This window comes from Sciurus carolinensis, chromosome 8 (assembly GCF_902686445.1).
Source record: "Sciurus carolinensis chromosome 8, mSciCar1.2, whole genome shotgun sequence".
Classification (NCBI taxonomy): domain Eukaryota; kingdom Metazoa; phylum Chordata; class Mammalia; order Rodentia; family Sciuridae; genus Sciurus; species Sciurus carolinensis.
In genome coordinates, this window is record NC_062220.1 from 54,043,314 (window position 1) to 54,056,785 (window position 13,472).

General features: G+C 32.2%; 2 protein-coding genes across 7 annotated transcripts in view; one reads left to right on the forward strand and one right to left on the reverse strand.

Moving 5' to 3' along the window:
• Rundc3b (RUN domain containing 3B) overlaps window positions 1-13,472 on the reverse strand; it is a 153,310-nt gene that overhangs the window by 79,146 nt on the left and 60,692 nt on the right. For all 6 annotated transcript variants that reach the window (XM_047560276.1, XM_047560278.1, XM_047560275.1 and 3 more), the window contains one exon: window positions 10,978-11,063. In XM_047560276.1, the coding sequence (XP_047416232.1) occupies window positions 10,978-11,063 (86 nt within the window). The remainder of the gene's footprint in view (window positions 1-10,977; window positions 11,064-13,472) is intronic.
• Abcb1 (ATP binding cassette subfamily B member 1) overlaps window positions 8,653-13,472 on the forward strand; it is a 179,366-nt gene continuing 174,546 nt past the window's right edge. The window contains exon 1 of the mRNA XM_047560268.1: window positions 8,653-8,754. The gene's annotated coding sequence lies outside the window, so the exon portion shown is untranslated. The remainder of the gene's footprint in view (window positions 8,755-13,472) is intronic.

Below are 13,472 nucleotides of genomic sequence, written 5' to 3' on the forward strand. Positions count from 1 at the left end.
TTTATAAACCAGAATAAACCCTGAAATGACTAATCCAATAAGGTGTAAACTTATAAAAAAATCCTTTCTTTTTGTTAAAAATATTTTTTGTTCTAAAGAAAATATTTTTATGAGAAGAATCTAACCAAAACAGTGTACTGAATTCCAAGAACATACTATAAATATTGAAAGTACCCAAGTAAAAAAATACATAAAACTTTCATTTAAATACTTATATATTATTAGACAATATTAACTATAGTTCTATATTTTAGAGGCAAAAAGAAATTATAAGCAACTATTTGGTAGTGTGATCTGGAAGAAATACCTTCAGTTTTTATTAGGTATACACTTTCCATTTATTTATATGTTGACTAGAAAAGTATTAGTAACCAAGAGAGTACTTAAAGTCTTTTAGTACTTAAAATAATATACTTTTTTCTTATCACATGTAACAATTCTAATTGAAATATATTCCTATAATGCTGTCTTAGCATTCATGCTATAAGGTTATTTCAAGGCCTCTTGGGTAGTTTCATAACAAATAACCTTTGGGATGATAAATAGTCAATATAAACTATGTAACACCATACAATATTTTGCTTTGAATTTTTCTTTTTTTGAGAGTCAGAAGTTATTCTATACTCAGAAAATACAATATTAAAGAGGAGAAAACTTACACGTCAAAGAAACTTCATTATCAACATTCTTGTTCTCTTCTCCAATTTAATCTATACATAAACAACTACAAGGGGGGTAATATAAGAAAATTCCCCCTTATGACGTGCAAAACAGATGTTATATTGTATTCAAGCTAAATCAGAATGAAAAACTGACCAAAATCTGAATCTCCAAATGTCTTGCTAAAAATATGAGATTCATTAATTATTTTATCAACAAATATATAATAAATTCCTACTATGTGACAAGAACTATTCTAGGTACTATAGTTATAATGATGAACAACTAGACATGGTCTCTCTATGGAGCTTATAGTCTAGTTAATAGGCCACAAACAAAAGAAAATAATAATTACACATGATGACAACTAATATAAAGTAAATAAATTCTTTTTCAAGGGAGAGGTAAAAAAAAATTCTCATTCTGGAGAGACATTAAGAAAGGTATTCGCAAGTGTTCAACTTGAAACCTTGGCACGCATAAGTCTGTTCACACAGGGCTTTGCTAGTCATGTAACATCAATAATAATAGTGAATATTTATTGATGGTTAAGGATAGCTATAACTGCTTTCAGGGAATTATCTCCTTTAACTTTGGCAACACATATTTTTCTTCAGAAAGATTAAGGAACTTGCCCAAGATTCCACAGCTTAAAAGCAGTGAAACCAGGATTTGATTCCAAAAAATGTGATTGCAGAGCCTGCTGGTTAAGTAAAGAGAAGTCACTTCAGTAATTTAAGTGAGAATTGACAAGAATATTTTTACCTTTAAAACTGGCTGGAAGCTGTATGGCTATTAGAAGGGGGCAAACTGGAAGCTTAGTTGGGAGGCCAACAGGTTCAAGTGTAGGCCACAGATAAAGGGATATGGATTACTCTAATAGTCCTGGAGGGAAAGGTAAATAGATTAAAAAAAATTAGAGATTGGATCAATAAGACTTGCTAATGGACTGCTGATAGGAATTAAGAGAAAGAGAAATCAGGTATGAATTTCAGGCCCTGGCTTGTTCAACCATGTATGTAGGCAGTGAAATCATTTACTAAGAAGGAGTGAACAACAACAACAAAAAAATTACAGGAGAAAAAAAATCAAGATAATCTGAACTATCTAGCTAGAGATTTAAATGTGATATCATGATATGGATAGTATTTGAAGCCAAGGGGATGGATGAAATGCCAGAGGGAAGAGAGAAAAAAATTGAATTGAGAAAGAAAAGCAGACAATGCAAGACCAAGGCCAGAGAATACTGATATTTATCATTTGCAAAGAAGAAAAGACAGAAAAAGAGACTGAGAAAGAGCAATTAAAGCAATGCAAGGAAAAGCCAAGGGATGTATATAATTTGAAAGCCATAAGGTTTTTTCAAGATAGAGGAAGCAGTCAATTGATACTGATAGTAGCTAGAAGATGCTGTGCAATACAAAGAAATGTACATTAAATAGTGTAGCTTGTTGTTATTGATAGTCTTTTAAAAAGATCCTTGGTAGAGTACTGAGGACAGAAGTCAGACAAGAGTGGAGAGCATTTCTGAAGAAATGCTAACAATGTTTATAAGGACTTTTGAGAAGTTCAGTGATAGAGTAGAATAGGAAGCGAGCAGTAGTAGAGGGAATGTGGGTTCAGAGGATAATATTTTCTTTTTAAAGTAGGAGATGCCAGTGTAAGTTCCATATGGGTGAGAATGATCCAACAGTAGCAAAGAGATTGTGGCTGAAAACAGGGAAAAGTGACAAGTAAAGGAAGAGGTGAATAAGGGAGAATCCAGAAGAAAGACATCTTCAGTAGGAGAGACCTTCCATTACAACGAAAAGAAATAGGAGAAACTGGTTAAGGTGTATGGGGGACAGCAATAAGGGCATTTATGTATGATAGGCTTTCTAAATGAAGTATAAGGCAAGGGAATTGGTTGAGAATGAGGGCATGGGGGAGCTATCTCAGGTTTGCTAAGAAAGGATGTGGTATATAACATGGTCATTATGGGGGAGCGGAAAAGCAGGGCTACTAGAGAAACCAAGTAGGATTGTTGGGTACTCCTCAATGCTAACTGATGTCTATGATACTGAATCTTAAGATCACTGTAAGTTTTTATCATATGAAACATCACAAAATTATTAAAATAATTTTATAAATTAAGCATGCAACATCACAAAATTATTTCACTCTATCATATTTTCTTTGATTTGATGTTTTATAATTAACCTTAGTATAAAAGTTTGCTCATTTAGTGAATGGTTACTTTGTAGAAGGAATTGGCTAAGAATGTTATCTAATTTCATGAATTATCAAATCTAACCCTTAGAACTCCATGAAATGGGTATTAAAATTATTGTCATTTTACACAGAAAACCTGAAAGTTAGAGAAGGTAAGCAATTTACTAGTTTATTCATGGAGATAGCAGAGAAGTGAACTAGGATTCAAATCCAGGTCTATCTGAACTGAAGTCAGATAATCTCATGCCACTAGGTATATTCTTGTATCACACCAAACTTGCTATTGTTCAGTCCTATGCATAATAGGACTTCTCAGGGTAAAATTTATGACTGATTTAACTAATAACTTAAATGCTTGATAAATATGCATCTAAGAAAGCATGAAGAGGGGCTGGGGTTGTAGTGGTAAAGTGCTTGCCTGGCACGTGTAAGGCACTGGGTTGGATCCTCAGCACATAAAAATAATTAAAAATAAAACAATAGTATTGTATACATCTACAAAAAAATTTTTAAAAAGCATGAAGAGTTTTATGAATTTAATCTCTTTTGAATAATAAATTCATCCCAAACATTCATTTACTTGAGCTGATTTTTAAACAAATTGACAAAGCATGTAGGACCTTAATAATACTGTGAAAATTTACCCATTTGGAGGAGTAGTAAAAGGGATTATTATGGTTTGGATATTAGGTTCCTGTTAATGCAGGAATATTCAGAAGTGAAATAATTAGATTACGAGAGCTGTAACCTAATCCTAGTTTAAATGGACTGACTGGGTGGTAACTATAGGCAGATGGGGCTGGCAGGAGGAGATGGATCACTGGGGGTTGCTTTGGAAGGGTGTTCTTCCTGTGGCTCCTTCTTCTCTTATGCTCTCTGGGCTTCCTGACCCTGCCATGAACTGAGTGGCTTTCCTCACAAGGTCCTTCCCACATGATATGCTACCTTACCTGGGGCCCAGAGCAATGGATTCCTCATCTATGGACTGAGACCATTGAAACTGTGAATTCCAAATAAACTTTCCCTCCTCTTAAGTTGTTCTTTTGGAATTTGGTCACAGTGATGCAAAAGCTAACTAAAGAAGGGATATTGTCAAATTTTTAGCAGAAATAATGAAAATAATAGCATCATTTTGGAAAGCAATTTGAAAATATGTGACAAGAACTGAAAAACACTTATCATTTAACATTGTGATTCTATTTCTGAGACCTATGTCAAGGCAATGATTCTTTGGGCGGGGGGGTGGAAACTGCAGATTATTTCATACTCACTGTAGCATTATTAATCATAGTGAGGAACCACATAATCAAGCAACAGGAGGATGAAGTATATTATGGAACATAAAAGTCACATTGTATAGCCATTAAATATTTATAAAAGCATTATAGTAAAATACTTAGTACAATGTGAAGTAGAATTAAAAAGCAGAATGCATAACAGAAGAAGCAGTACAATGAAATCATTATTTTAAGAATATTTTCAGCAAAAGGCTGAAAGGAAATATGTCACATTTAATAAAGCTACTCTTAGGTGCAGCAGTAAGAATGATTATTTCTCCCCTTAATTAAAGTTTTTGAAGTTCTCTGAACTTTCTATATAAGGAGGAATATTATAAATAATATTTTAAATAAAATTAAAAGTATCCAATAGAAACAGAAATCTTTAAGTACAAATTAGAAGCGACATTAAGTGGAAATTCATTACTTCATATGCCCCAAACTCTTCCTGCAAAACCTGTTCTTGTAAAACTCAACAAAACCAACAGGAAATATCTGTCATTTTTCATTTGTCCTGTTGTCTATCTACCACTGCGAATTAGTCCTAAAATCTCCAGCTTCTAGGTTTTCTTTGATCCTTCCAAAATCAAATAAGCATTACATAGTCTAGATATCTGATTTTGAGAATAATTCTATGTTCTCATTTCTACATGATATCTGAAAAAGTAAACTCAAAGAAGCAGACAGTAGAATGGTGGTTACCAGGAGCTTGGGGAACAGAGAGGATTGGTGAGATGTTAGTCAATGGAAGTAAGTTCAAGAGATCTTTTGTACAACATGGTGGCTATAGTTAATAATATATTGTATTCTTAAAAATTTCTAGGAGAGTTTTAAGCAAACTCACCAAAAAGTATGTGAGGTAAGGAGCATATGTTAATTAGCTGGATTTCCACGTGTGTGTATATATACATATGCATATATATGTGTGTATATATATGTATTTCAAAACAATATGCTGTACACAAAAATTACATACAATAGTATCTGCCCACTTAAATAAGCAAATGAAATGTTAAACACTAAAATACAAGAATATATCATTTCATGAAGAATTTTTCAGAATTAAAAAACTGAAAATCTTTTTCTGGTCAGATGTTAAACTAGCACTAATCCTCATTTGTATTTTCTCAAGAAAACTATAAGACCACCACTAAGAGAAACTATAAAAAACAAATACTGTATTCCACTATTGGGTACTAGTTTTACTTCAAAAGACAACCTGCATAGAAATGTCATTTCTTGTAGAGGGATCTAGGGGAAATGATTTCCTTAGGAAACAAATAAAATGAAGATTGGTCCATAGGAAGGGAGTGATGACAGAGGTATATTTGAATTATTATTCCTCAGATACAAACTTAAAAACAAGTTTTGAAACAAGGTTTATCAAAAGAGCTTTCAGATATTTAATGTCATGTTTTTTTTTTACAAGACAAAAAAAACAGTAACTGAGAATCAGAACATTTAAAACTGAATTATTCTAAGGACAATCTTACATTTAAGATTTTATATTTTCTCATTCAACACAGTGAAACTCATTTTTCTTCCTTCCATTACAAAAACCTGTATTATTTTTTCCATATCCCCACATACATTTTCAATAAATCTTTAAATTTTGTACACATCTTTTAAACAGCTTAGTATACATACCATACAACTGACCCATTCAAAGTACAGTTCAATAGTTTCTGGCATATGCACAGAATGTGCAGCTGTCACATCAATCAATTATAACATATTTTCATTACCCCAAAATAAAACCATGTCCCCATTATCAGTCACCCCACATTTCCCTCCAAACAATCCCCTAGTCCTAGTCCACAGACTATTAACATAATTTCTGTCTCTACAGATGTATTTATTCTGGATATTTCATACAAATAGAATTACATACTATCTGGTCTTTTGCAACTGACTTTGACTTGGCATATTTTCAAGGTTCACCCATTTTATAGCATATACCAGCTGGTATTCCATTCCTTATTAGACTGAATAATATTCCACTGAATGCATATATCACATTTTGTTTATTATTCTGTAGATGGACATTTAAATTGTTTCCACATTTTGGCTATTATGAATAATGCTGCTATGAACATATGTATAAATATTTTTTGTAAACATGTTTCCAATTCTCTGGGAGATAGATATAAATATATAGATATAAATACAGGTACATAAGCATACGCCTAGGAGTCATACTCTGGGTCCTATGGCAGCTCAAAATTTAACCTTTTGAAGAACTGCCAGACTGTTTTTCAAAGTAACTGCACCCATTTTACTTTCCAATTTTTCTATATTCTCATCAACATTTGTTATCATGTGATACTGAGTATAGAAATATTAGTTGATAATGCAATAATATCTCATTGTGGTTTTGATTGCATTTCCTTGACAACTAATGATATTAGGTTTCATTTTGGTATTTAATAGCCATTTTAGTATTTATTAGTACACCTTCACAGGAAAAATATTTACTATTTGCCCATTTTTAAATAGGTTGGCTTTTTACTAATGACTTGAAAAAGTCCTATATATACATTTTAGATGCAGTTCCTTATATTTTCAAAATCTTCTCCCACTCTGTGGGTCACCTGTTTATTTTCTTGATGATTTTCTTTGAAGCACAAAGTGTTTAATTTTGATTGTGTCCGATTTATGTATTTATTTTTCTTTGTTCTCTACATTTTGGTATCATATCTAGGAAACTATTGCCTAATCCAAAGATTTGCATCTATGTTTTTCTTCTAAGAGTTTTACATTTAAGTGTGATCGTTTTGGATTTTTTGATTAGGTTATGAGGTAGCGGTTAAAAGTAACCCTGAGTAATGTTTATTTTTTCATGTGAATATGTTGCCTCCCTTTATTCATGGGAGATATGTTCTGAAATCCTTGGATTCTTGAAACAGCAGATAATATCAAACTCTACTCAGATAGCCTCTAATTTACATGGTTTGAGTTCTGATTTTTTGACTTAAGGTTGTTGAAAAAACAAATTCAGTAGAAACTGTACTTAAAATTTTGAATGACGTTCTTTTCCTGGGCTGACAATATGTATAGTATAAAAGCTATTTGCAGTGCTGGGCAGTGGCAGTGAGCTGGAGCTCCCAGTCAGCGGTGCAATCACATGGTTACCACATATAAAACAGACTTTGAGTCAAATGATTCTGTAAGTGTCCTGAGACTGTTAAGGTGGGCCATGCTAAGACATGATGATGTTTGGGAGATGTAAATATATTAAATGCACTTTTGAACTTATAACATTTTCAATTTATCACAAGTTACTGAAACACAACCCCATTGTAAGTCAAGAAGGAGCTATACATATACTGTTCTATCCTACATGTACATATCTACAATAAAGTTTAATTTATAAATTAGGCACAATAAGAGATTAAAAACAATAATAAAATAGGACAAGTATTAACAATAGATTTTAACAAAAAAAGGTTTTAAAACTTGTGAATTGTTTACTTCCAGAATTTTCCACTTAATATTTTCAGATTGTGGATAACTAAAAACATAGAAAGTAAATCACTGGACGTAGGATGATTTAACATAAAACTTGAAAATATATTCATACTCTAAAAACTCTTTTTTGGCTTCTAAAAGATGTTGGTAACATTGCTGTTTTATCTACGTTACTATAATTGAAAACAGTACTTTATTAACTCATCTTTGTTATTGTTTTGCAGGACTGAACATAGGGCCTTGCACATGCTAGACAAGTGTTCTACCACTGAGTCACTCCCCAGCCCTCATATTTCCTCTTTGTGATAGCTCAGTAATTTACAAAGTTTTATTTTATACTTTATTCCCTCCTTTTTATGTACTAAAATTTTGTGAAAATTAACATTTCTTCAGAATACAACTTTTGTCATAAATTAAACACTGTGGTATAACTACAAAGTACTACAGGGGTTTCCATGAAGCTATTTCTATCTTTGTATTTCCACTCATATCTGCTATTTCAAATTTGCCCATATTTGTTTCTTCATAAATTTTCTAGTCATCTTTTAGTCTGTGGGTGAAAAGAAATCAAATTTAAGCAAATTAATTCAGTTCTTACTTCTCATTTGTAGGTCTTCCTAGTAACCTACCAAAGCAATTCTCCACTTTTTCTTTTTTAACTTATTCTAATTCTCAATCTTCCATCTACCAACTCTGGCTTCCTGTTTCCCAATAACACTCCATCCCTAAACCATGACAGTCTCAATATTTGGGTGTTTTTTTTTTTTTTCCCTATTGCTCCCCAATACATCCTCCACCTTAGCAAAAAAATATATATATATATATGAATTTCTCTAATACTTTAGAGCTATAATCATGTAGCTAAAGAAAACTTGTATTTCTGCTCCCCACCCTTCCTCCACCCATACTATTCCTGGATTTTCACTGATCAGTGCCTTCAAAGTTGCCTGCCCAAGCTCCTCCTCCTGTACTGGGTAAACACTTGTTCCACTATTATAAAGGATATTGTTACTCTTGTGAAGTCAGACAGAACAAGAAGAAATCCACTTGACCTAGATCCTCTCAAGATTCCTAAAGGATTAGAGATAATTTCTCGCCCTTCTAGAAGAACTTACCTCAAGAAGCATCCAAATTAAAGGTAAGGTACAACTACTTTTTCTAATAGTTTGCTAATATTTTACAAACCTAGCCTTCCAACACCATTGGTCTGCCAAGGGTTTGGCATTCAAATTTATTTATAATTAAAAAGTTTCTTTGGTTTAATTTCAGTAAAAATTATAGCATAAGTAGTAGAAAAAGGAAACAAAAGTTCTCATTTTCACTTTTTTTTTTTAGTTACCTTCTAAAATGAGATTCTAAAATAAATCCCTACTTTCTTTCTTGGGAATTACAAAGCCATTATATTCACATGTAAACGCTACTATTTTTGACAAATGTACACGCACACACACACATATGTATCTATATACTAAGCTACATTTGTTTGTATAGAGTATGTTTTTGTATTAGTACAAGAATACTTTTACTTCACAGACTTTTTTAGAGCTGAATCATTTCCTTTTTATGAAAAAGCATGGCTAACACCGAAGAACAAGGCAAAAAACATTTCCCTTTAAATATTTAAATGGCTTGTTCTAAAAATAATCTATTCAAGAATTATTTCTACCCCACCCAATCATATAAACTAAGAAACGAGACTAACAATTTAGAAAGACTATTACTGTTTTAATTTCTATTTAGAAGACACAATATTATAATTATCTAAGATCAGTATTGCAAAAACTTGGTTTTAATTTCATGAATTTAGGATTTTTAGGTATCACCTACTAGATTCTGATATGACTCTCATTTCTTATTTCCAAAGCTTCAGTATTCTCAATACTTATTTTTCATAATTAAATTTATTTCCTAGTGATGTGTTTCATTTTATAAGGGGTTGTTTCAAAGGTTTAATAGTTTATCGTCATCTCATTATCCATCTTCAGAATATCCCAAGAGTATCATGGTACCAAGAACTCAATAAATATGTATCAGATTCACTTTATGCAAATCCTTTTTTTTTAGCTAAAGCTTTCTATCTTGTTCAAATTTAGAGTAATTCTAATTGCTTTCCTTGTATCTCCAAATAAAAGGTTACTATTTTATTACCAACAAAGATAGAGGCATGTAGGTAAAGATATTATAACTTGTACTAGTTAGTTTTCTAAAAAACTATGTCATAATAAATGTCCAGACTTTCTCAATATTGATGTTGAACACTATATTAGGTCATGAAATTTAAGATTTTGGATATATGAGTTCTTTGTGCCTAATTTTCTCTACTAAAACTGGTTCTAGTTGTCACTACTAACTTCTCTTTCAGAATATGAGTAATAAGGTAGAAATAAGTATGGTACATTGGAAGAATCAAAGGCAGTGCTGCCCAGTAGAACTTACTGTGAGGAAGTCAGTGTTCTATATTTGTGCTATTCATTAGTCACAAATGGTTACTGAGCACAGAAATTGTGATAAAGCAACTGCAGAAGTACATTTGAAATTTAATGAAACCCTAACGAATTTTAACATATATAGTCTTTTGTGGTTAATGGCATTAGACAGTACAGTATAGGCACTGAAATTATCAAATATTTTTATTTACAAATATTTTGATATGGATAAAATTGGTTTCCTCAACAGCAACAAGTGTAGATCAGTACACCAGAGATAACAGGAATGAACTCTGTCCTAATGTGAACCTTTTTCCCCAACATCCATGAAAAAATAATAAGGTTCTGCTTTTTTACATGGCACAGTATGTCATTCCTTTAGTCTATGTAATTCAAGAAAAATGACATAGGTACAGACTATTGTTAAAGGCCAACCAAGCAATCATTTATCAGATACATGAAATAAGAGTAAATTGATTCATTTATATTCTTTACAAGTGAAGAAATAAGTAAATGCTGAGGTGTGAAAGGGAGAAATATGCTAAAGGAATCCTTATAGTAATTTCATAGGTCATTCTTTAAATTGGTCCAGGAAAAGCCTGTGGGGAGAATGAGCTCTTATCTTTTAAGTGTTGAAAGAGCGAGAATCAGAAATGATTCAGAAAAGATATTCCAGTGATGGGTCTATTTTTTACATAAACCAAGGTGGTTTATGTAAAAATATGTATGTAATATATATGTAATATGTAAAAATATGTATGTAATAGGTATGACAAATTACCTATTCCTGAGAAAACAGTGGATTTATCTGAGCAGTAAGAAAGGAGGAAATAAAATAGTCCAAGAAGCTAGATGATTCTTGACTCTATTTTGATTTATAAATTTTTAGGTTATTTTTTTCAAAAAAAATTAGAAAATTAAAAGAACTTTTAAACCTGGTTGTTTTGAAGTCTCTCAGAGCTGTAGAGATGTATTCAGATAAGTGTTTTTCCATAAGTGCTACTCTGATCCAGGCTCTACCCTAAAAGGAAGAAGAAAGAATCAAATATGAAAAAAATATATATTTTCCCTACTATGTCATCAAAAATATAAGCATCTTAACACATAAAGAATCTCATTCAAAATACACATTTAATAAAGACTAAGAAAAATATTTAGATAAAAATAGGTAACTGTTGATTACAAAAAAATATATATTTTGTTTCTCAGAACATACAGGGTACAGCATGTCAAACTTTCTATCCTCTGATAGGATAAAATATTAAACTGAGTTACTTGCATTAGAGGCTTCTTTTAATCATATAAAGAAATCATAAGATATATCCTCTATTCGAGACCCAAAGCCAACATGCTATTAAAATAAGTCCCCTTATGAAACAGGAAGAACAGAGTCCTCTCTCAGTAATATCACTCTAGTATACTATCTAGGAGAATTTCCCACTCTAGCCTTCCAGAGGGACAAAGGTTTTACATAAGTGATAATGAGCCCCAAACTGCATGATTAATCATGGGACCAAATTATAAGTTACTGAATTTGGAGTCCCCTGAAAATTCTAAAAACTATTGCAAAACATTTAAACTAGAAACAACAACAAAACAACCAGGGGTTGGGGGTGTAGATCAGTGGTACAGTGCTTGCCTAGCATGTGTGAGGCCCTGGGTTTAATCTTCAGCACTGTGAAACAAAACAAAACCCCAGAAGTCAGCACATTCTAGCACAGAATCACAGAAATACTACCATTCTTGATTGCATTTTAATTTACTGAAAAGAGTTTAATACCTTTCAATAGCTAAGTCAATCTTTTTAATTCTCAGAAGTGTCCCTTATAGATGCTTTAGAATATAAGAGATATTTGTAGAGAAATTTTAAAATTCAATTAATTTTAATTTCACTCAACCCTTTCACAATCTGGAAAAAAATAATTATGATTGACTTTACAGAAAACCAAAAACACTGCAATGGCAGTTGGGAATACAGGCACACTAATCAATATGTACGATGGTCACCTACCCGTAAGGGAGGAAAAAGTTGAAAAAAAACTATGAATCTAGTGAATCAGACAAACTCTTGGATAGGAAAGGTAAAAAAAGAGTCAATCTAGGCAGTGATTAAACTAGGCTAGAAACAGTAATAATGCTGGGAAGAAAATGAATGATTTGTGTGCAGTTAGCATGTCAGTAAATTGCCTACCAAGCTCAACACCCTCTTTCAGCTTGCCCTGTGCTCAGTCCATTGTTCCCTCTGAATAAGGATTGGAGAATTTACAGCAAGCTACAGTTGACTGGAACAAAGGAAGAGGCAAGTCATGAGCTGGCCAGCAGTGTCGAGATTTTCTCTTGAAATTTCCTTTAAACACACAGAAATCAGCAGCAGTGTCTTGAATCAAAAGGCTACACTGTCACCTACACAGAAGCAGGGAAAGTTGCTATCCCAAGAAAATCAACATGGAAAACTGCTATTACTGACAAAGAAATGTGGAGAAAGTTCCACTTCCTGATTTACTAATCACAATCCATACAGAACGGGGCTGCACTTAAGTTTCCTGTCCTTGGTGTAGGAGGAATTCTCTGTTAAAAAACTGCTCATTTTAATGGTCTCTTTTCTTTCCACAAAAGAACTTTTACTATAATAGAAGATAAGCAGATTTTAAAAGGTTGTCGAGTCCAAGAAGTAGAAAAGTTGAAGCTACTAATAAGCTTATAAGCAATAATAAGCAATTTAAACTTATCAGTTGATAATGCACTGAAGTTTAAATTAATATGATAAAAGGAGTCAACACTTCTTAAGAATGTAATTAATATGTACTAGGCCCTGTTTTAAGAGCTTTATGTATACTTAGATAGTTAACCCTCCCCAAAATTATGTGAGGCTAGGTTACTACTATACTAGCCCTACTTTATTGTTGGAGGAAATAAGAAATGTAGAAGAGAGGAAACTCATTTTCTCACCATCAAACTGACCAACATAATTACATTAACACCCAGATTCTCTACCTTCCTTGATATTTCAGGTGATGAACTGTTATCACTTAAGAGAGTGAAAAATAAGTCAGAGAATGAGAGAGGACATTTGCTTTGTATACATCTGACAAAAGACTCTCATCCAAAAAAAGAGAAAACAAAAAGTTCTTTAAAATCCATAAGAAAAAAAGCAACCCAATTTAAAAATGTGCTGTAGGGTCAAGAGTTTTTTTATTTCTGATTCGATTTCATCAGTAGATATCAGAATATTCAGATGTTCTCTTCCTTTCCAATTAGTTTTATTAAGTGATATTGTTCAAATAATTTGTTGAACTAATTTTTCAAATCTATCAGTAGTAAGTTATTCATAATATAGTTTTAGCATTTTTTAATGTCAGTAGGGTAGGGCAGATGGACTGGCTTCTTCATTGCTGCTATTGATAATTCATCATCTCTCCTTTCTTCTTGA